The 24,406-nt window shown below is 40.1% G+C and overlaps 1 protein-coding gene across 1 annotated transcript in view; it reads right to left on the reverse strand.

Annotated features, from left to right (window-relative positions):
* CASK (calcium/calmodulin dependent serine protein kinase) overlaps positions 1–24,406 on the reverse strand; it is a gene marked incomplete in the record, with an annotated part of 883,427 nt that overhangs the window by 281,534 nt on the left and 577,487 nt on the right. The window contains 1 exon segment of the mRNA XM_053706489.1: positions 18,341–18,426. Coding sequence (XP_053562464.1) covers positions 18,341–18,426 — 86 coding nt within the window.

A 24,406-nucleotide genomic window follows, 5' to 3' on the forward strand; every position in this document is an offset into this window, starting at 1 on the left:
TTGATGGTTGATGTAAGCTACAGTCGTGATGTTGTCCGACTGAAACCTGATGAACCCCCGAGTTGTCAACTGGGGCCAAGCCAGGAGGGCATTGAGAACTGCTCTCAATTCCAGAATGTTTATTGGCAGGAGACTCTCCTCCTGACTCCATAGTCCCTGAGCCTTCAGGGAATTCCAGACGGCACCCCAACCTAGAAGGCTGGCGTCTGTTGTTACAATTGTCCAGTCTGGTCTGCTGAATGGCATCCCCCTGGACAGGTGTGGCCGAGAAAGCCACCATAGAAGAGAATTTCTGGTCTCTTGATCCAGATTCAGAGAAGGGGATAAGTCTGAGTAATCCCCATTCCACTGACCTAGCATGCACAGTTGCAGTGGTCTGAGGTGTAAGCGTGCAAAGGGTACTATGTCCATTGCCGCTACCATTAAGCCGATTACCTCCATACATTGAGCCACTGACGGGTGTTGAATGGAATGAAGAGTGCGGCAAGCACTTTGAAGTCTTGTTAGCCTGTCCTCTGTCAGGTAAATCTTCATTTCTACAGAATCTATAAGAGTCCCCAGGAAGGGAACTCTTGTGAGTGGAACGAGTGAACTTTTCTTTTCGTTCACCTTCCATCCATGTGACCTTAGAAATGCCAGCACTAACTCTGTATGAGATTTGGCAGTTTGAAAGCTTGAAGCTTGTATCAGAATGTCGTCTAGGTATGGAGCTACCGAGATTCCCCGCGGTCTTAGTACCGCCAGAAGAGCACCCAGAACCTTTGTGAAGATTCTTGGCGCTGTAGCCAATCCGAATGGAAGAGCCACAAACTGGTAATGCCTGTCTAGGAAGGCAAACCTTAGGTACCGGTAATGATCTTTGTGAATCGGTATGTGCAGGTAAGCATCTTTTAAATCTACAGTGGTCATGTACTGACCCTCTTGGATCATAGGTAAAATTGTCCGAATAGTCTCCATCTTGAACGATGGAACTCTTAGGAATTTGTTTAGGATCTTTAAGTCCAGGATTGGTCTGAAAGTTCCCTCTTTTTTGGGAACCACAAACAGATTTGAGTAAAACCCCTGTCCCTGTTCCGATCGTGGAACTGGATGGATTACTCCCATTAACAAGAGCTCTTGTACGCAGCGTAGAAAAGCCTCTTTCTTTGTCTGGATTGTTGACAATCTTGACAGATGAAATCTCTCTCTTGGAGGAGAGTATTTGAAGTCCAGAAGGTATCCCTGAGATATTATCTCTAGGGCCCAGGGATCCTGAACATCTCTTGCCCAAGCCTGGGCGAAGAGAGAAAGTCTGCCCCCCACTAGATCCGATCCCGGATCGGGGGCCCTCAATTCATGCTGTTTTGGGGGCAGCAGCAGGTTTCCTAGTCTGCTTGCCCTTGTTCCAGGACTGGTTAGGTTTCCAGCCTTGTCTGTAGCGAGCAACAGCTCCTTCCTGTTTTGGTGCAGAGGAAGTTGATGCTGCTCCTGCTTTGAAATTACGAAAGGAACGAAAACTAGACTGTCTAGTCTTGGCTTTGGCTTTGTCCTGAGGCAGGGCATGGCCTTTACCTCCTGTAATGTCAGCGATAATCTCTTTCAACCCGGGCCCGAATAAGGTCTGCCCTTTGAAAGGTATATTAAGCAATTTAGACTTAGAAGTAACATCAGCTGACCAGGATTTTAGCCACAGCGCCCTGCGTGCCTGAATGGCGAATCCTGAATTCTTCGCCGTAAGTTTAGTAAGATGTACTACGGCCTCCGAAATGAATGAATTAGCTAGTTTAAGGACTCTAAGCCTGTCCGTAATGTCGTCCAGAGTAGCTGAACCAATGTTCTCTTCCAGAGACTCAATCCAGAATGCCGCTGCAGCCGTGATCGGCGCAATGCATGCAAGGGGTTGCAATATAAAACCTTGTTGAACAAACATTTTCTTAAGGTAACCCTCTAACTTTTTATCCATTGGATCTGAAAAAGCACAGCTATCCTCCACCGGGATAGTGGTACGCTTAGCTAAAGTAGAAACTGCTCCCTCCACCTTAGGGACCGTTTGCCATAAGTCCCTTGTGGTGGCGTCTATTGGAAACATTTTTCTAAATATCGGAGGGGGTGAGAACGGCACACCGGGTCTATCCCACTCCTTAGTAACAATTTCAGTAAGTCTCTTAGGTATAGGAAAAACCTCAGTACTCGTCGGTACCGCAAAATATTTATCCAACCTACACATTTTCTCTGGTATTGCAACTGTGTTACAATCATTCAGAGCCGCTAACACCTCCCCTAGTAATACACGGAGGTTTTCCAGTTTAAATTTAAAATTTGAAATATCTGAATCCAGTCTGTTTGGATCAGAACCGTCACCCACAGAATGAAGTTCTCCGTCCTCATGTTCTGCCACCTGTGACGCAGTGTCTGACATGGCCCTAATATTATCAGCGCACTCTGTTCTCACCCCAGAGTGATCACGCTTACCTCTTAGTTCTGGTAATTTAGCCAAAACTTCAGTCATAACAGTAGCCATATCCTGTAATGTGATTTGTAATGGCCGCCCAGCTGTACTCGGCGCTACAATATCACGCACCTCCCTCTGAGCGGGAGATGTAGGTACTGACACGTGAGGCGAGTTAGTCGGCATAACTCTCCCCTCGTTGTTTGGTGAAATTTGTTCAATTTGTACAGATTGATTTTTATTTAAAGTAGCATCAATACAGTTAGTACATAAATTTCTATTGGGCTCCACTTTGGCATTGCAACAAATGACACAGGTATCATCTTCTGAATCAGACATGTTTAACACACTAGCAAATAAACTTGCAACTTGGAAATACAATTCAAATAGAATAATATTAAAACGTACTGTGCCTTTAAGAAGCACAGAAGATCTATGACAGTTAAAAATTAATAAATTGAAACAGTTATAGCCTCAATCCTTGTAAACAACACAACTTTAGCAAAGGTTTAATCCCATTAGCAAAGATAACAATTTCTGAAAGCAGGAAACAAATTACAGAATAAAAGTTTTTATCTCAGTCAAACTATAATTCTCACAGCTCTGCTGAGAGAAATTACCTCCCTCAAAATAAGTTTTGAAGACCCCTGAGCTCTGTAGAGATGAACCGGATCATGCAGGGAATACAATGAGTTGCTGACTGAAATATTTGATGCATAGTAAAAGCGCCCCTCCCCCACACACACAGCAGTGAGGGAGAACAGAAACTGACAGAAAAAACAGATTTAAGCAACTGCCAAGTGGAAAAATAGTGCCCAAACATTTATTCACTCAGTACCTCAGTAAATGAAAACGATTTTACATTCCAGCAAAAACGTTAAACATAATCTCTAGTTATTAAACAGCTTTATGTCTTTCTTACAGTGTAATTCTAGTGAAGTACCATTCTCCCAGAATACTGAAGTGTAAAGTATACATACATGACATTATATCGGTATGGCAGGATTTTCTCATCAATTCCATTGTCAGAAAATAAAAACTGCTACATACCTCTATGCAGATTCATCTGCCCGCTGTCCCCTGATCTGAAGTTTACCTCACTCCTCAGATGGCCGAGAACAGCAATATGATCTTAACTACTCCGGCTAAAATCATAGCAAAACTCTGGTAGATTCTTCCTCAAACTCTGCCAGAGAGGTAATAACACACTCCGGTGCTATTTTAAAATAACAAACTTTTGATTGAAGATATAAAACTAAGTATAATCACCATAGTCCTCTCACACGACCTATCTAGTTGCTGGGTGCAAGAGAATGACTGGGAGTGACGTAGAGGGGAGGAGCTATATGCAGCTCTGCTGGGTGAATCCTCTTGCACTTCCTGTAGGGGAGCAGTTAATATCCCAGAAGTAATGATGACCCGTGGACTGATCACACTTAACAGAAGAAAACACAACTGAAGAAAAGTTAAACTTCATTACCACATTCTCTCCATCACATGAGACCATAAGGGATTCCATTCACGATAGATGGGACTTACTTGAGCCTGGCATCCTGGAAAACTAACACTCCAAGAGTGGTTTACAGACGGGCGAGGAGTATCAGGGACCTACTGGTAAAAAAATGATCCCAAAAGTTCCCATCAAGGTGATACGTGGTTAAAATCTCGAAAAAGTGATTGCTACAAATGCGGCGATTGTGTTAACTGTAATTCCATGCAAGTTGGAGATTCTTTTCAACATCCACACAAGAATAAAAGATATAACATTCGTTACCGTCTGAATTGTAACAACTCATGTCATATATATCCTAATTTGCCCCTGTTCTCTGGTCCATGTGGGGAAAACGACCACCCCTTTCAAAGATAGAATGGCGAATCACAGATGCTCCATTAGGGAGGCACTAAAGAATGGAACATCTGATCTCCCAGTTGCCCAACACATTGCTACACAGAAACATAGCATCTCCAGTCTACGCTGCATGATTATTGATCATCTACCTATTCCACAAAGGGGGGGGAGACCGCAACAATATGTTACTTAGACTAGAGTCCAGATGGATCTACATGTTGGACACCGTCTCTCCTAAAGGATTAAACATTAAATTGGACTTTGGGCCGTTCATTGGATAAAAATGATCCACTAATGAATGAACACAAATGCACAAAATGTTTCTATCATTGGATTAGAAAATGGACACTTTTTTAATTTGCTCATTGTTCCAGCTTCTACTATGTTTTTAACTTTTATTTCATTTTTTTTCTTCTCTACATTTTTTCTCTTCCTTTGCTACTTGGCTAATGTGTTATTGGATGTCATTTATTCAACATCTCCACCCCCCACATGTTGCTGGATTGTGTTCTCTATCAAGCATTTTCTGCTAATCTTGCATGGGAGCTTCATATTAACAAATGGGGATGTACCCGCTACAAGTGGGGCATTCGTGTTGTCTGATTTGAATAGATTCAATGTGTATTACACCCCATCAATATTTCCAGATATTCCTGCATTAGCTGTTGCTTTATGAATAAATGCGAGGGTGAACCTGCTATAGGTGGGACATTTGATCTCCTCACTACAACTTTTGAATGTGTATTACATCCCAGTACAATGTTCAGTACATCATGCGCCAAGGTGAACATGCAGTTTCTACGTTGATTGACAAAGATGACCCCTCACCAACCTGTGTGAAACATACGGCATTGTTGTGCCAGAAGCAGTTCATAAGTCACAGGCCAATATCCCTTTGTTTGGGGAAGTTTCACTCACAGCAGAGACAAGTGGGCATGTATGATGACGCCTGAAAACATCGCAAGATCATTGGACACTACTCTGGTGCAGATCACTCCCACATATGCAAATTAGCCATGCAGTTGCTCAACTAACAGCACAATGAAGTATAAAACTTGTGGGTGGGAACGGAACCAGCTGATCAGATTTGCAAGTGATTATCCACAGCTGAACACAGCCTTGATGTCAGCTATGACTTGTTTAAATATAACACATTCAGCCAGTAGTTTTATGCTCTCATGGGGAACACCACATAGCTGGTGTGACCACTTTGGATTTACCTTTTGGGACATTTGAAAAAGATGCCAGTTAGGCATCGAAACGTCATGTTTTTCCCAAGATTTTAACTTTTTGTATTATTAAAAGCTAAATTTTACTTACAAATGACCAGTGAGTGCTGCCTTTTTTGCATAGTATATATATATATATATATATATATATATATATATATATATATATATATATATATATATATACACACACACACACACATATATATATATAACATAATTTATGTAAGAACTTACCTGATAAATTCATTTCTTTCATATTAGCAAGAGTCCATGAGCTAGTGACGTATGGGATATACATTCCTACCAGGAGGGGCAAAGTTTCCCAAACCTCAAAATGCCTATAAATACACCCCTCACCACACCCACAATTCAGTTTAACGAATAGCCAAGAAGTGGGGTGATAAAAAAGTGCGAAAGCATATAAAATAAGGAATTGGAATAATTGTGCTTTATACAAAATCATAACCACCACAAAAAAAGGGCGGGCCTCATGGACTCTTGCTAATATGAAAGAAATGAATTTATCAGGTAAGTTCTTACATAAATTATGTTTTCTTTCATGTAATTAGCAAGAGTCCATGAGCTAGTGACGTATGGGATAATGACTACCCAAGATGTGGATCTTTCCACACAAGAGTCACTAGAGAGGGAGGGACAAAATAAAGACAGCCAATTCCTGCTGAAAATAATCCACACCCAAAATAAAGTTTAATGAAAAACATAAGCAGAAGATTCAAACTGAAACCGCTGCCTGAAGTACTTTTCTACCAAAAACTGCTTCAGAAGAAGAAAATACATCAAAATGGTAGAATTTAGTAAAAGTATGCAAAGAGGACCAAGTTGCTGCTTTGCAAATCTGATCAACCGAAGCATCATTCCGAAACGCCCAGGAAGTAGAAACTGACCTAGTAGAATGAGCTGTAATTTTCTGAGGCGGAGTTTTACCCGACTCAACATAGGCAAGATGAATTAAAGATTTCAACCAAGATGCCAAAGAAATGGCAGAAGCTTTCTGGCCTTTTCTATAACCGGAAAAGATAACAAATAGACTAGAAGTCTTTCGGAAAGATTTAGTAGCTTCAACATAATATTTCAAAGCTCTAACAACATCCAAAGAATGCAACGATTTCTCCTTAGAATTCTTAGGATTAGGACATAATGAAGGAACCACAATTTCTCTACTAATGTTGTTGGAATTCACAACTTTAGGTAAAAATTCAAAAGAAGTTCGCAACACCGCCTTATCCTGATGAAAAATCAGAAAAGGAGACTCACAAGAAAGAGCAGATAATTCAGAAACTCTTCTGGCAGAAGAGATGGCCAAAAGGAACAAAACTTTCCAAGAAAGTAATTTAATGTCCAATGAATGCATAGGTTCAAATGGAGGAGCTTGAAGCGCCCCCAGAACCAAATTCAAACTCCAAGGAGGAGAAATTGACTTAATGACAGGCTTTATACGAACCAAAGCTTGTACAAAACAATGAATATCAGGAAGAATAGCAATCTTTCTGTGAAAAAGTACAGAAAGAGCAGAGATTTGTCCTTTCAAGGAACTTGCAGACAAACCCTTATCTAAACCATCCTGAAGAAACTGTAATACTCTCGGTATTCTAAAAGAATGCCAAGAAAAATGATGAGAAAGACACCAAGAAATATAAGTCTTCCAGACTCTATAATATATCTCTCTAGATACAGATTTACGAGCCTGTAACATAGTATTAATCACAGAGTCAGAGAAACCTCTTTGACCAAGAATCAAGCGTTCAATCTCCATACCTTTAAATTTAAGGATTTCAGATCCTGATGGAAAAAAGGACCTTGTGACAGAAGGTCTGGTCTTAACGGAAGAGTCCACGGTTGGCAAGAGGCCATCCGGACAAGATCCGCATACCAAAACCTGTGAGGCCATGCCGGAGCTACCAGCAGAACAAACGAGCATTCCTTCAGAATCTTGGAGATTACTCTTGGAAGAAGAACTAGAGGCGGAAAGATATAGGCAGGATGATACTTCCAAGGAAGTGATAATGCATCCACTGCCTCCGCCCGAGGATCCCGGGATCTGGACAGATACCTGGGAAGTTTCTTGTTTAGATGGGACGCCATCAGATCTATTTCTGGAAGTTCCCACATTTGAACAATCTGAAGAAATACCTCTGGGTGAAGAGACCATTCGCCCGGATGCAACGTTTGGCGACTGAGATAATCCGCTTCCCAATTGTCTATACCTGGGATATGAACCGCAGAGATTAGACAGGAGCTGGATTCCGCCCAAATCAAAATTCGAGATACTTCTTTCATAGCCAGAGGACTGTGAGTCCCTCCTTGATGATTGATGTATGCCACAGTTGTGACATTGTCTGTCTGAAAACAAATGAACGATTCTCTCTTCAGAAGAGGCCAAAACTGAAGAGCTCTGAAAATTGCACGGAGTTCCAAAATATTGATCGGTAATCTCACCTCCTGAGATTCCCAAACTCCTTGTGCCGTCAGAGATCCCCACACAGCTCCCCAACCTGTGAGACTTGCATCTGTTGAAATTACAGTCCAGGTCAGAAGCACAAAAGAAGCCCCCTGAATTAAACGATGGTGATCTGTCCACCATGTTAGAGAGTGTCGAACAATCGGTTTTAAAGATATTAATTGAGATATCTTTGTGTAATCCTTGCACCATTGATTCAGCATACAGAGCTGAAGAGGTCGCATGTGAAAACGAGCAAAGGGGATCGCGTCCGATGCAGCAGTCATAAGACCTAGAATTTCCATGCATAAGGCTACCGAAGGGAATGATTGTGACTGAAGGTTTCGACAAGCTGCAATCAATTTTAGACGTCTCTTGTCTGTTAAAGACAGAGTCATGGACACTGAATCCATCTGGAAACCCAGAAAGGTTACCCTTGTCTGAGGAATCAATGAACTTTTTGGTAAATTTATCCTCCAACCATGATCTTGAAGAAACAACACAAGTCGATTCGTATCAGATTCTGCTAAATGTAAAGACTGAGCAAGTACCAAGATATCGTCCAAATAAGGAAATACCACAATACCCTGTTCTCTGATTACAGACAGAAGGGCACCGAGAACCTTTGTAAAAATCCTTGGAGCTGTAGCTAGGCCAAACGGCAGAGCCACAAACTGGTAATGCTTGTCCAGAAAAGAGAATCTCAGGAACTGATAATGATCTGGATGAATCGGAATATGCAGATATGCATCCTGTAAATCTATTGTGGACATATAATTCCCTTGCTGAACAAAAGGCAAGATAGTCCTTACAGTTACCATCTTGAACGTTGGTATCCTTACATAACGATTCAATATTTTTAGATCCAGAACTGGTCTGAAGGAATTCTCCTTCTTTGGTACAATGAAGAGATTTGAATAAAACCCCATCCCCTGTTCCGGAACTGGAACTGGCATAATTACCCCAGCCAACTCTAGATCTGAAACACAATTCAGAAATGCTTGAGCTTTTACTGGATTTACTGGGACACGTGAAAGAAAAAATCTCTTTGCAGGAGGTCTCATCTTGAAACCAATTCTGTACCCTTCTGAAACAATGTTCTGAATCCAAAGATTGTGAACAGAATTGATCCAAATTTCCTTGAAAAAACGTAACCTGCCCCCTACCAGCTGAGCTGGAATGAGGGCCGCACCTTCATGTGGACTTAGAAGCAGGCTTTGCCTTTCTAGCTGGCTTGGATTTATTCCAGACTGGAGATGGTTTCCAAACTGAAACTGCTCCTGAGGATGAAGGATCAGGCTTTTGTTCTTTGTTGAAACGAAAGGAACGAAAACGATTATTAGCCCCGTTTTTACCTTTAGATTTTTTATCCTGTGGTAAAAAAGTTCCTTTCCCACCAGTAACAGTTGAAATAATAGAATCCAACTGAGAACCAAATAATTTGTTACCCTGGAAAGAAATAGAAAGTAGAGTTGATTTAGAAGCCATATCAGCATTCCAAGTTTTAAGCCATAAAGCTCTTCTAGCTAAAATAGCTAGAGACATAAACCTGACATCAACTCTGATAATATCAAAAATGGCATCACAGATAAAATTATTAGCATGCTGAAGAAGAATAATAATATCATGAGAATCATGATGTGTTACTTGTTGCGCTAAAGTTTCCAACCAAAAAGTTGAAGCTGCAGCAACATCAGCCAAAGATATAGCAGGTCTAAGAAGATTACCTGAACACAGATAAGCTTTTCTTAGAAAGGATTCAATTTTCCTATCTAAAGGATCCTTAAACGAAGTACCATCTGACGTAGGAATAGTAGTACGTTTAGCAAGGGTAGAAATAGCCCCATCAACTTTAGGGATTTTGTCCCAAAATTCTAATCTGTCAGACGGCACAGGATATAATTGCTTAAAACGTTTAGAAGGAGTAAATGAATTACCCAATTTATCCCATTCTTTGGAAATTACTGCAGAAATAGCATTAGGAACAGGAAAAACTTCTGGAATAACCACAGGAGCTTTAAATACCTTATCCAAACGTTTAGAATTAGTATCAAGAGGACCAGAATCCTCTATTTCTAAAGCAATTAGTACTTCTTTAAGTAAAGAACGAATAAATTCCATTTTAAATAAATATGAAGATTTATCAGCATCAACCTCTGAGACAGAATCCTCTGAACCAGAAGAGTCATCAGAATCAGAATGATGATGTTCATTTAAAAATTCATCTGTAGGGAGAGAAGTTTTAAAAGATTTTTTACGTTTACTAGAAGGAGAAATAACAGACATAGCCTTCTTTATGGATTCAGAAACAAAATCTCTTATGTTATCAGGAACATTCTGCACCTTAGATGTTGAAGGAACTGCAACAGGCAATGGTACTTTACTAAAGGAAATATTATCTGCATTAACAAGTTTGTCATGACAATCAATACAAACAACAGCCGGAGGAATAGCTACGAAAAATTTACAGCAGATACACTTAGCTTTGGTAGATCCAGCACTAGACAGCGATTTTCCTGTAGTATCTTCTGACTCAGATGCAACGTGAGACATCTTGCAATATGTAAGAGAAAAAACAACATATAAAGCAAAATTGAACAAATTCCTTAAATGACAGTTTCAGGAATGGGAAAGAATGTATGACAAGCTTCTAGCAACCAGAAGCAATAAAAAATGAGACTTAAATAATGTGGAGATAAAAGCGACGCCCATATTTTTTAGCGCCAAATCAGACGCCCACATTATTTGGCGCCTAAATGCTTTTGGCGCCAAAATGACGCCACATCCGGAACGCCGACATCTTTGGCGCAAAATAACGTCAAAAAAATGACGCAACTTCCGGCGACACGTATGACGCCGGAAACGGAAAAGAATTTTTGCGCCAAAAAGTCCGCGCCAAGAATGACGCAATAAAATGAAGCATTTTCAGCCCCCGCGAGCCTAACAGCCCACAGGGAAAAAAGTGTCAAATTGAAGGTAAGAAAAAAATGAATAATTCAAATGCATTATCCCAAATATGAAACTGACTGTCTGAAAAATAAGGAAAGTTGAACATTCTGAGTCAAGGCAAATAAATGTTTGAATACATATATTTAGAACTTTATAAAAAAAGTGCCCAACCATAGCTTAGAGTGTCACAGAAAATAAGATTTACTTACCCCAGGACACTCATCTACATGTTTGTAGAAAGCCAAACCAGTACTGAAACGAGAATCAGCAGAGGTAATGGTATATATAAGAGTATATCGTCGATCTGAAAAGGGAGGTAAGAGATGAATCTCTACGACCGATAACAGAGAACCTATGAAATAGACCCCGTAGAAGGAGATCACTGCATTCAAATAGGCAATACTCTCTTCACATCCCTCTGACATTCACTGCACACTGAGAGGAAAACCGGGCTCCAACTTGCTGCGGAGCGCATATCAACGTAGAATCTAGCACAAACTTACTTCACCACCTCCATCGGAGGCAAAGTTTGTAAAACTGAATTGTGGGTGTGGTGAAGGGTGTATTTATAGGCATTTTGAGGTTTGGGAAACTTTGCCCCTCCTGGTAGGAATGTATATCCCATACGTCACTAGCTCATGGACTCTTGCTAATTACATGAAAGAAATATATGTATACACACACACACACACACATATATATATATATATATATATATATATATAAATATATACACAGTGTATATATGTATATATATATATATATATATATACACATACATAAACACACACAAATATATATATATATATATATATATATATATACACACACACACGCACATAGATATATATATATATATATATATATATATATATATATATATATATCTATCTATTGTCAAACTTATAATAGCTTGTTCTAAGGCTAGTTACCACCCTAGAAGCAGCCTCTTTTTGCTTAACATGTGCCTTTCACAGATAACTTTCCTGTAGTATATCAGTCTGACCTGACCAAACAGTGCAGTCCAGTCCCGAAATACCAGGCAATCCCTCTCTGAACGAGAAAAATGTCAAAACCCCAGATGAACATTCCAGCCTAGTGTGGGCCTCGTCAGTGGGGTGCAGACATATCCCACTAGGCACACTGAGCAACGGGTCCACATCTGGTTTCCTGCATCACCCTTAGGGAGACTTCCCTGAGGGTCATAATTTGCATAAATAAAAATATAAAGTACTCAACCTGGGAAAGAACAAAAGTATAATAGCTTGTTCTATAGCTAGTTACAACTCTTTTTGCTCAACATGTGCCTTTCAAAGAGAAAAACTTTCCTGTAGTATATCAGTCTGACCCAAACTAAACAGTGCAGTCCCGAAATACCTGAAACAGCAAAACCCCAGACGTGTGTGTGTGTGTGTGTGTGTATGTATATATATATATATATATATATATATATATATATATATATATATGCACACACACATATACAGAGCAATAGATATCCAAGTTGAGGGAAAGAGCAAATGGCAACAATACAGAACCACACTAATAAAAGTTAAAAAAAACTTAAAAAATGTATTAGTAACACTGTAAAAACGTACAAGTTTGTGGACATACACAGATTGAGTTCCACTATCCCACACTTCTCTATGTCATCTGACGTGTTTCACGCCGTTATAGTGCTTTCCCAAAGGCAGTTCCACTATCCCACACTCCTCTGTGTATGTCCATGAACTTTTAAGTTTTTACAGTATTACTAATAAGTTTTGAAATTTTTTAACTTTTACTAGTTCTGTATTGTTGCCATTTGCTCTTTCACTCGAGTTGGATATTTTTTGCTCTGTATTGTTTTGCCACTCCGCTCCGAGTGTTTGGTGTGTTTGCAGCTGGAGGAACACTAGCAGTCTTACCAACTGTGAGTGATTATGAAGCAAGCGTTCATTGGAAAACTCATCAGGTTTTTTGCTGTACACATAGTACAGATTACCAGCCATATCCTGCTCTCTTGAAGAGTCAACCCGCTGCTGCTATATATATCTACTCTGCTGTTCCCGGTGAACACCGGAGATTACCGTGGATTTGTTTTCTACATTTACACTGTAATGTTACCTAATTACATTGAGGTATTGTATTTTACGTTTGTGTGTGCCTTCTTCCTTCTCCATTAAAACGGAGTTGCACTATTATCTGTTCATACTTTTTTGTCTTTTGTACACGGCAACCCTGGATACGTTCTTTAACCTGGGAATTATCCTCTAAGTTGCTGATATACGTCACAATACGACACAAGATAAGATCTTAGCGTCTGGCCAGCTACAGAAGCCCCCAAGTGCATCAGGCACTGCTTTAAGCCCTGGACACAGCCTTACCTGTCTACCTGCACCGCTCTTACCTCATATGATTGGGGTTTGTTCCAGTAAGTAGATCCCCTATCGGGGCTCTGTCAGTTTCATCCCACACTTCTGTATATGGACATTGTTCCCACGCAAACATTTGGAGTCTGATATTTTCTCACTTGTTCCATTTATAGTACAAAAACGCACACTTATTAGTGCAATCAGAACTGGACTTATCACTATATCATTTATATGACTGGTTTAGTCATTACTCTGTATTTTTAGTTATAACCCCGTATTTATAGTTGCCTGGGGTTTTCACACCGGTTTCTACACCGATCTTGGGGCTATTTTATGTTTTCTATTATCTGTTTCACTCAGTAATCAGCTCCAATTTTACATACATTTTTACATTCTTATTTATTCAATTCCATTTATCTGCTATAGACAGTACTGTTTTATATATTTGTATCCTTTACTTCCTAGCATTTTATGTTCTCTTTATGAATACATTGTATATATGTACTGCCAATTTGTTGTGCTAGTCAAACTCTTACAATAAAGGTATTTGTTTCCAAGTGATTGTTTCATCTCGTAGCGCTGAGGTGTTAAACAGGTGTTGGAAAAAGACTCCTGAGTCCAAAAGTAGATTAAAATCCAATGCTTTATTGGATATGAGCCAACATGTAAAGCAAAGTGCTCCCTGCTATCTACACAACACACACTTACTCTTACAGGCCAAGATATAGAAATTTCAGTTTTTATTATATAAATTTATATAATAACTTAAATTTCTATATCTTTCCCTATATCCTAACACTTTTCTAGATGAGGGAGGGTAGGACAGGACAGAACATAGGGGTGTTTACAAGAACCCCAAAAGAAATACCGTAAACATCAAATTTTTATAGACAAACAATTCAGAATGATACTGTAGTCTATCTAGTCACTGCCCTTGTCAAGGACTCTCCGAGTTAACAAATCTGCTAGAATGACAAATATACCCTAGTTTAATACACAAAATAATATTCAGCTGACCTATTCAATGTATATAACAGTCAGCTTCTTGGGCATCAGGAAAAAGGAAGGCAATAAAATATATTTGGAAAATTGGAAGCATATTTATTCAGATAAGTATTTGAATCCCAGGTTAAGAACCCCAGCAGTACAGAGAATGACATAACTCAGACATAAATAGTCATTATTTGTACAATCTTAAAAACTGAAGTAAAATATGCTGTTCTACAAAACAAAAGTAAAGAGTTTGAGACACATCTAAGCTTTTAGTAAAAAGAAAAACTGCTTAAGAGTGTGTACTCTTGCAGATTCATTAGCAAGCTAATTATAGCAGGTGATTGCAAAGCAGCAAGGGTGTAATATAAAACCAAATTGCCGCAGCTACACAAAACCAGATACACGTACAAAAACATTTATGATTACCTGATAAATTTCATGATGGTGAGAGTCCACGAGACATCACATGCCGGATTACTCTCCAGTCCACTAGGAAAAGGAAAAAAACAACCCTACATTACAGAGCTTAATCCCTCCTACTTTCCCATAATCCCTCAGTCATATATATGGCCAAGTAGATGGAGGAAAACAGAAAAGCAGGAAAGACAAAGCAGGGCAAATAAAGTGCAAAACATGTACTGCCACCAACTGTGTAAAGAAAGGGCAGAACTTGTGGACTCTCACCATAAAAAAAGAAATGAATTTATCAGGTAAGCATGAACTTTGTTTTCTTTCATAAGATGGTGAGAGTCAATGAGAATACCCAAGCCCATAAGACCTCCATGAAATATTGTGGGAGAACAGTTAAAGGGACATAAAACCCCCAAATTTTCTTTCATGATTTAGGTAGAACATATACGATTTTAAACAACTTTCCACTTTACTTCTATTATCAAATTTGCTTCATTCTCTTGATATCATTTGTTGAAGGAGCAGCAATGCACTACTGGTTTCTAACTGAAAACATGGGTGAGCCAATGACAATTGGTATATATATGCAGCCACCAATCAGCAGCTAGAACCTAGGTTCTTTGTTGCTTGTGAGTGTACCTAAACCTTTCAGCAAAGGATGACAAGAGAAGGAAGCAAATTAAATTATAGAAGTAATTTTGAAAGTTGTTTAAAATTGTATGCTATGTCTAAATCATGAATGTCTAATTATGACTTTACTGTCCCTTTAAGGCACGTTAATGATCAGGCACTGTGGCCTGCCAAAAGCACCCTGTGAAGAGGTATACATGTCAAAGTGGCAGAATTTTGTATATAATGAAAACCAAGTAACATAGTAGATAAGGTTGAAAAAACACCGAAGTCCATCGAGTTCAACCTATACAAATTAAAAAGACTTACAAAAAGCTCCAGTTAAGCTTAAATAACCACACTAAAAGGTGATCCATTTAATACTAGCAATCATATCCATGAATTTTGTATCCAGACTATTTTTAAATGTATCTAGGGTATTGGCATTCACTACCTCCTTTGGTAATGAGTTCCACAATTTTATTGCTCTTACAGTGAAAAAACGTTTCTGTTGCAGGAGATTACATTTCCTTTTCTCCAACCTTAAATTGTGACCTCTTGTCAGAAACAATTTTCTTGGAGTAAACAGAGCTTCTGCCATCTCTGTATATGGGCCTTGAATATATTTATATAAAGTAATCATGTCACCTCTCAAGCGCCTTTTTTCTAAAGAAAACAGACCCAGTTTGGCTAGCCTCTCCTCATAGGTTAAATTCTCAAATCCCCTTATTAGCTTTGTGGCCATTCTCTGAACTTTTTTAGTAGCTGCCTTAAATATCTTGTCTCTGGAAGCCTCATTTCTGAAGACCCAAGAAGTGGCCAACTTCTCTAGTGGAATGAGCAGTAATGTGCTCAGGAGTTCTTCCCTGAAAAAAGGTACGCATTACAAATCAAGGTCTTAAGCAAAGTGTCTAGGGTAACTACCATAGCTTTTTCATCCTTATGAGGTCAAGAAAAATGAAAAAAGAAGAAGGTGCTTTTTGAAAGGAAGACGCCAATGCAGGCACAAGGACATTTGAATCAAATCAGAATGACTAAAGCTTGTTTGATTCTGGCTATCACCCTGTATATGTACAAATGTAGGAAACATTTAAATCGGCTTCAACAATAATGGAGGCGTAAGTCTGAATCTAAAGGTAAAATCCATCTCCGATGGGGCATTTGAAGGCCCGACACCTACGGTAGTACCCCTGAAGCCTCCGAGGGAACCGCTCCTTCAGAGGAAAAACCCGGCTCACCTGGCGCCCCCAGGTTAAGAGGACACGGATAAGCTCTTTGCTGGCCCTCAGGAAGCTGTAAATGCGCCAACACCAAGAATATGGCCATGCGCAACCGAGCCACAACCTCTGGTGGAAATAAACTTCCTTCCGGACAAGTGGTAACGGTATTTGGGACAACTGCCTGTGTAGGAACAGAAAATTCCAGGGAACGCACCTCACGGGACATCAAATCCTTAGAGGCGGGCAGCTCAGCAGTCTCTAATCTCTCCCCAGAGGAAGAAAAGAGCACTCTATTACGGTATACGGAACATAATTGATTGGGCTGGATTACCCGGGCCACCATACAATCTAAGCAGGAAACAGAATCTGAATCCGAGAAAATGCTCCTCAGAAAAATCAGAATCCTATGCCGTGGAACAGTAACATGGCCCTTCAAGTGTGACAGATAGTAGCGTTGCTTCTGACATGGACTTGAGTGAAGACAGCAGGCAGCGAAACTCGTCAACGTTGATTGCTTATAGAGCTGTTGATTTGAGTTGGGATGTTTTTGCAGAAAGACTTCCCCTGCATCTCCGAACTTCCATCTATGCTCTCACTAAGAGGCTGACAGGACTACTTAAAACCCCAGTCCCATCTCGAAGAGTACTACCCTCCATAAGAGACTATTCCAAAATATTCTAACACTTCTCTGCCAACCTCCTGTGAAGAAAGGCAAAGAATGACTGGAGGATGTGGGAAGTGGGGGAGGTATTAAGCCTTTGGCTGGGGTGTATTTGCCTCCTCCTGGTGGCCAGGTTCTGTATTTCCCAAATGTAATGAATGCAGCTGTGCACTCTCTCCATTTTAAGAAGAAAAAGGAGGAACTTGGACTTCTGGGAAGTTTTTACCTAACTGTGTGTGTTGTGTAGCCGTGTGCGCTTATTTTATATTTATCTCATTCCAAGAAGAGACTTCTCTTAAAGTTTCAAGAGGAGGAGTCAAGATTTGCAGTGCCACAGAAAAGTGAGATTAAGCATCGGTCTGACTCTAAAGCCAAAATAACCCAACTGAATTAACTGCCTTTTTAATCCCAGATAGCTCAAATATCAAAAACGTAACCCCTCAGTCTATATCTAGTTAGGCTCATCCTCTTCAAGATGTACAACTCAACATCAAGGCATTAAAGCTAGCTTGTCCTGAATGTGAATGAAGTACTGGACAGAGAAGATTTTTTTTTTTTGCTTTCGAGAAGAATTGCACAAGATTTGTAGAAGAGAAACACGGACCTTACAAGCCACTGTCAAAAAAATACAACCAACTTTTCTTGACTGACTAGTATTGCTGTTCAGACCTATTAGCAGCTTTCTGAATAACAAGACTATTATCTAAACATTTGCATTCTTATGGTCCATTCTGCGGGTGAGACCTAATTTTAACCAACATAATCCATCTTCAGGCTCTTTTTGACTTATAAATGCCTAAACAAAGCTTGGAGGCTTGCTAAAGTGATTTTGTATTGCTTGTTCTTATCTATTTTATCTTAAATAGTGCATTGATAATATAATCGGTTGTAAATCATTTTTACATAAGAGTTGTCCATAAAATAGATTTTAATTACAGAATATTACCACCGCTCTTATAAATTATATAATAGATTTTTTCAAAAACACAGGGTTCTTGCCCCAAGTATACATAGTGGATTGGCTGGTGAAAAACAGAGTAAGGTTTGCCATAAAGTCAAACATCAGGAAAATAGCATAACTGCAAATTAAAAATAGTGAGGACTGTCTATACATGTAGATAACTAAATACACACAAAGAGGACATACATACTAACAGGCAACTTGTGACCACTAACCAACATCTTTTGAAGTTGTTCCACAGTCTGGTTTGCTACGCTGATGCCATTAATTTCTCGTATTTCATCCCCGACATGAAGTGTGCCTAAACCATTAAAGAAAAATTAATAAGCCAAATTAGCCATCTAAAGAAATATACTTATTATATTATAGTGAAATCAGCATATCCAGAATAAAACAAGCAACATTTATTACTTACAAAGTAAGGAATACGTGGGGAAAAATAGATTTATACCTAAAACTTTATTTTATTTTTAGTAGACAACCCAAAGTTTTGATCTAGACCCATTTTGGTATATGTAATGCCACAATGTCACCGCCAGATGCAATCAACTAAAAAAATCGTTAACTTTTTCACAAACTTTAGGTTTCTCACTGAAATTATTTACAAATAGCTTGTGCAATCATGGCCCAAATGGTTGTAAATGGTTCTCTGGAATCCCCTTTGTTCAGAAAAAGCAGACATTGTTTTTTGGTAATTAGAAGGCCGCTAATTGCAGCTACGCACCACACTTGTATTATACCCACCAGTGAAGGGGTTAATTATGTAGCTTGTAGGGTTAATTTTAGCTTTAGTGTATAAGTACCGTCCCACCTGACACATCCCACCCCCTGATCCCTCTCAAACAGCTCTCTTCCATCCCCCACCCCGAATGGTAACCCCATCTTAAGTTCCTCCTTGATACCCCCCAAACAGCAAACTAACCCTCCCCCTCTACCTATTTGCCGCCATCTTAGGTACTGGCAGCTGTTTGCCAGTAACCAGTTTGCTGCAAATTAGGCTAATTTAAATAAAAAAAAAAAATGTTGTAGTGTAGTTGCCCCCCCTCAATACCCTACCCCCTCCCCCATTGATTTCCCACCCTCTTATCCTATCCCTCAATATGATCCCCCTCTCCCTCCTCTCCCCTCCTTCCCCCTCCCTGCTGCTCTGTTTTTTTTCCCATTGCTGTAACTGTGCTTCTAATAATAGGTTAATAACTTAGGGAGCACAACTAGAATTATTGCCGGTAGTGGAGACTAAACAAACAGAATATCACAACTAGCTAAACTAATTGTAGAAAGGGTTATACAATTATGTGTAGAGAAGGATTATCTTTGAGGAAGCGTTCTTTGTGAAACGCGCGTCAGTGGTGGCTGATAGTTACTATTTATAAGTATTTATGCGGTTGATGTAGAATTTAAACCAACCTTGTTCAAGTGTTTTTAATTTAGCCTAAGCTATTGTATGATTGAATCCAGTTGTGACTGAGATTTTTTCTAATAAAGATAACTATGTATGAATGAATGAAAGTGATTCCTATGCAGAGTTTATATGACACTATATATCGGGAGCTAATTTGTCTCTACACATAATTGTATAACCCTTTCTACAATTAGTTTATCTAGTTGTGACACTTTCTGAAGTACCAGCTGCTACTGAGCATGTGCAAAAGATCACAATGTATACCTATAAAAATCTGTGATTGGGTAATGATTGTCATATGATACAGGGTCCTGTCAAATTGAAGTAAAATATCTACTGCCCATTAAAATTTTAGAGTAAGTGCTATTGCTGTCTATTTTATGTACTTGTTGATTATGCAATTTTTCTATATTTAATGGTCCTTTAATAGAATTGAATTTTTTTTTAGGGTTAAACCAATGTAAGAACTATGGATAATTAGAAAAATAAGTCCTCTTATGGATGGAACTTGTTTAAATATTGAAAGAATAATAAAGAGAATTGTAGAATTTAAAAAAATACATCTGCATATTATTCACAGGCTACTCTGTTTTGAACACATTATATCAAGCATTTATTTAGTGTTTGATGTCCCTTTAATTTTGCATCAGTATCAAAGCCTTAGCCACATTAAAGGGACAGTAAAGTCAAAACAAAACTTTAATTTTCAGGTAGAGCATACAATTTTTTTTTTTTATTTTTTTTTACAACTTCCAAATTTTCTTCTATTGCCAAATATGCTTTGTTATCTTGATATCCTTTGTTGAAAAGTAAATTAAGGGAGGCTTATAGGAGCTCAGGAGCATGCATGTATCTTTAGCAATCTATGGCATCACTGTTTGCAACATTACTATTATTATGTTGCAAACACTGCTGCCAGATTGAAAAAGACACGTGCACGCTTTTGAGCTCACCAAGGATTACTGTTTAAGAAAGGATAACAATAGAAGAAAGCAAAATTGATAATAGAAGTAAACTGGAAAGTTGTTTAAAATGCTATGATCTATTCTAGGGGTCGCCAACCTTTCGAGCCTCAGGGACCACTACACTCATAATTTATTTATATATATAAATATATAAATATCCTATATTATAAAAGACAAGAGTTTGTCTGAAGCCGTCATGCGCAGTTCAGACAAACACTTGCAGCTGATCGCACGCGCACCCACCCGACAGCAGCGCGAGGACCCGGCAGCACAGCTGATCGCACGCGCAGGGGTGAAACAAAGCAGCGCGAGGACCGGCAAGTGAAGGCGAGAGAGAGAGAGAGAGAGAGAGAGAGAGAGAATATAACACAACACGGCCCGTGTGAACGGGCTTTAGGACTAGTATATATAAAAAAATAAAAATGTATGCTTACCTGATAAATTTCTTTCTTTTGCGATGTACAGAGTCCACGGATTCATCCTTACTTGTGGGATATTCTCCTTCCTAACAGGAAGTGGCAAAGAGAGCACCACAGCAGAGCTGCCTATATAGCTCCCCCCTTAACTCCACCCCCCAGTCATTCGACCGAAGGCCAAGGAAGAAAAAGGAGAAACTATAAGGTGCAGAGGTGACTGAAGGTTAAAAAAAAAAAAATCCCATCAGTCTTGAATAAACAGGGCGGGCCGTGGACTCGGTACATCGCAAAAGAAAGAAATTTATCAGGTAAGCATGAATTTTGTTTTCTTTTGCATGATGTACCAAGTCCACGGATTCATCCTTACTTTTGGGATACAATACCAAAGCTATAGGACACGGATGAACAGGAGGGACAAGACAGATGTCTAAACAGAAGGCACCACTGCTTGAAGAACTTTTCTCCCAAAAATAGCCTCAGAAGAAGCAAAAGTATCAAATTTGTAAAATTTTGAAAAGGTATGAAACGAAGACCAAGTCGCAGCCTTACAAATCTGTTCAAAAGAAGCATCATATTTAAAAGCCCATGTGGAAGCTACCGCTCTAGTAGAATGAGCTGTAATCCTTTCAGGAGGCTGCTGTCCAGCAGTCTCATAAGCCAAACGGATGATGCTTTTCAGCCAAAAGGAAAGAGAAGTCGCCGTAGCCTTTTGACCCCTACGCTTTCCAGAATAGACAACAAACAAAGAAGATGTTTGACGAAAATCTTTGGTTGCCTGCAAATAAAATTTCAAAGCACGAACCACATCCAAGTTGTGCAACAGACGTTCCTTCTTACAAGAAAGATTAGGACACAGAGAAGGAACAACAATTTCCTGATTGATATTCCTGTTAGTAACAACCTTAGGTAGGAACCCAGGCTTGGTACGTAAAACCACCTTATCAGCATGGAACAGAAGATAAGGGAAGTCACATTGTAATGCAGATAGCTCAGAAACTCTTCGAGCTGAAGAGATAGCAACTAGGAACAAAACTTTCCAAGAAAAAAGCTTAATATCCATGGAATGCATGGGTTCAAACGGAACCCCCTGCAGAACTCTAAGAACCAAATTTAGACTCCATGGCGGAGCAACAGATTTAAACACAGGCTTAATTCTAGTTAAAGCCTGACAAAAAGGCCGAACGTCTGGAACATCTGCCAGACGCTTGTGCAACAAAATAGACAGAGCAGATATCTGTCCTTTAAAGAACTAGCTGACAATCCTTTCTCCAATCCCTCTTGGAGAAATGACAAAATCCTAGGAATCCTGATTTTACTCCAGGAGAAACCTTTGGATTCACACCAAAAAAATATATTTACGCCATATCTTATGAAAATTTTTCCTGGTAACAGGCTTTCGAGCCTGAATCAAGGTATTTATGACTGACTCAGAGAAACCCCGCTTTGATAGAATCAAACGTTCAATATCCAAGCAGTCAGTTGCAGAGAAATTAGATTTGGATGCTTGAATGGACCTTGAATCAGATGGTCCTGTCTCAGCGGCAGAGACCATGGTGGAAGAGATGACCTGTCCACCAGGTCTGCATACCAAGTCCTGCGTGGCCACACAGGCGCTATCAAAATCACTGATGCTCTCTCCTGTTTGATTCTGGCAATCAGACGTGGAAGGAGAGGGAAAGGTGGAAACACATAAGCCAGGTTGAACAACCAGGGTACTGCTAGAGCATCTATAAGTATTGCCTGAGGATCCCTTAACCTGGAGCCGTAACGAGGAAGTTTGGCGTTCTGACGAGACGCCATCAGATCCAATTCTGGTGTGCCCCATAGCCGAACCAGTTGAGCAAACACCTCCGGATGGAGTTCCCACTCCCCCGGATGAAAAGTCTGACGACTTAGAAAGTCTGCCTCCCAGTTCTCTACACCTGGGATATAGATCGCTGACAGATGGCAAGAGTGAGCCTCTGCCCATTGGATTATCCTTGAGACCTCTATCATCGCTAAGGAACTCCTTGTTCCACCCTGATGATTGATATAAGCCACAGTCGTGATGTTGTCCGACTGAAACCTGATGAATCTGATCGAAGCCAGCTGAGGCCATGCCTGGAGAGCATTGAAAATCGCTCTTAATTCCAGAATATTTATCGGTAGGAGAGCATCCTCCCGAGTCCACAACCCGAGCCTTTAGGGAATTCCAGACTGCACCCCAGCCCAGAAGGCTGGCGTCTGTCGTCACTATAACCCATTCTGGCCTGCGGAAACACATTCCCTGGGACAGAGGATCCTGTGACAACCACCAAAGAAGAGAGTCTCTGGTCTCTTGATCCAGATTTATCTGAGGAGATAAGTCCACATAATCCCCATTCCACTGATTGAGCATGCATAGTTGCAGCGGTATGAGATGCAAGCGAGCAAACGGAACTATGTCCATTGATGCTACCATTAGACAGATTACCTCCATACACTGAGCCACTGACGGCCGAGGAATGGAGTGAAGTGCTCAGCAGGTGGACAAAGTCTTTGATTTCCTGACCTCCGTCAGAAATATTTTCATGTCCACTGAGTCTATCAGAGTCCCTAGAAATGAAACTCTTTTGAGGGGGGAAAGAGAACTCTCTTACGTTCACCTTCCACCCGTGAGATCTTAGAAAGGCCAACACTAAATCCGTGTGAGACCTGGCTAATTGGAAGGTCGACGCTTGAATCAGAATGTCGTCTAGATAAGGCGCCACTGCTATGCCCCGTGGCCTTAGAACCACCAGAAGGGACCCTAGCACCTTCGTGAAGATACGTGGCCAAAGCAAAAGGAAGAGCCACAAACTGATAATGCATGTCCAGAAAGGCGAACCTGAGGAATTGGTGATGATCTTTGTGAATAGGAATATGTAGATATGCATCCTTTAAATCCACGGTGGTCATATATTGACCCTCCTGTATCAATGGTAAGATAGTCTGAATAGTCTCCATCTTGAAGGATGGGACTCTTAGGAACTGGTTTAGGATCTTGAGATCCAGAATTGGTCTGAATGTTCCCTCCTTTTTGGGAACAATAAACAGATTGGAGTAGAACCCCTGTCCTTGTTCTGCTTTTGGAACAGGGCAGATCACTCCCATGGTAAAAAGGTCTTCTACACAGCGTAAGAATGCCTCTCTTTTTGTCGGGTTTACAGACAATTGAGAAAGATGGAACCTCCCCCTTGGAGGGGAGTCCATGAAATCTAGAAGGTATCCCTGGGCTACAATTTCTACTGCCCAGGAATCCTGAACTTCTCTTGCCCAGGCCTGAGCAAAGAGAGAGAGTCTGCCCCCTACAAGATCCGGTCTCGGATCGGGGGCTACCCCTTCATGCTGACTTAGTGGCAGCAGCAGGCTTTTTGGCCTGTTTACCCTTGTTCCAAGCCTGATTAGATCTCCAGGTTGGCTTGGATTGAGCAAAATTCCCCTCTTGCTTTGCAGCAGAGGATGAGGAAGTGGGACCACTCTTGAAGTTTCGAAAGGAAC

Source organism: Bombina bombina, chromosome 3 (assembly GCF_027579735.1).
Source record: "Bombina bombina isolate aBomBom1 chromosome 3, aBomBom1.pri, whole genome shotgun sequence".
In the NCBI taxonomy this organism is placed as follows: Eukaryota; Metazoa; Chordata; class Amphibia; order Anura; family Bombinatoridae; genus Bombina; species Bombina bombina.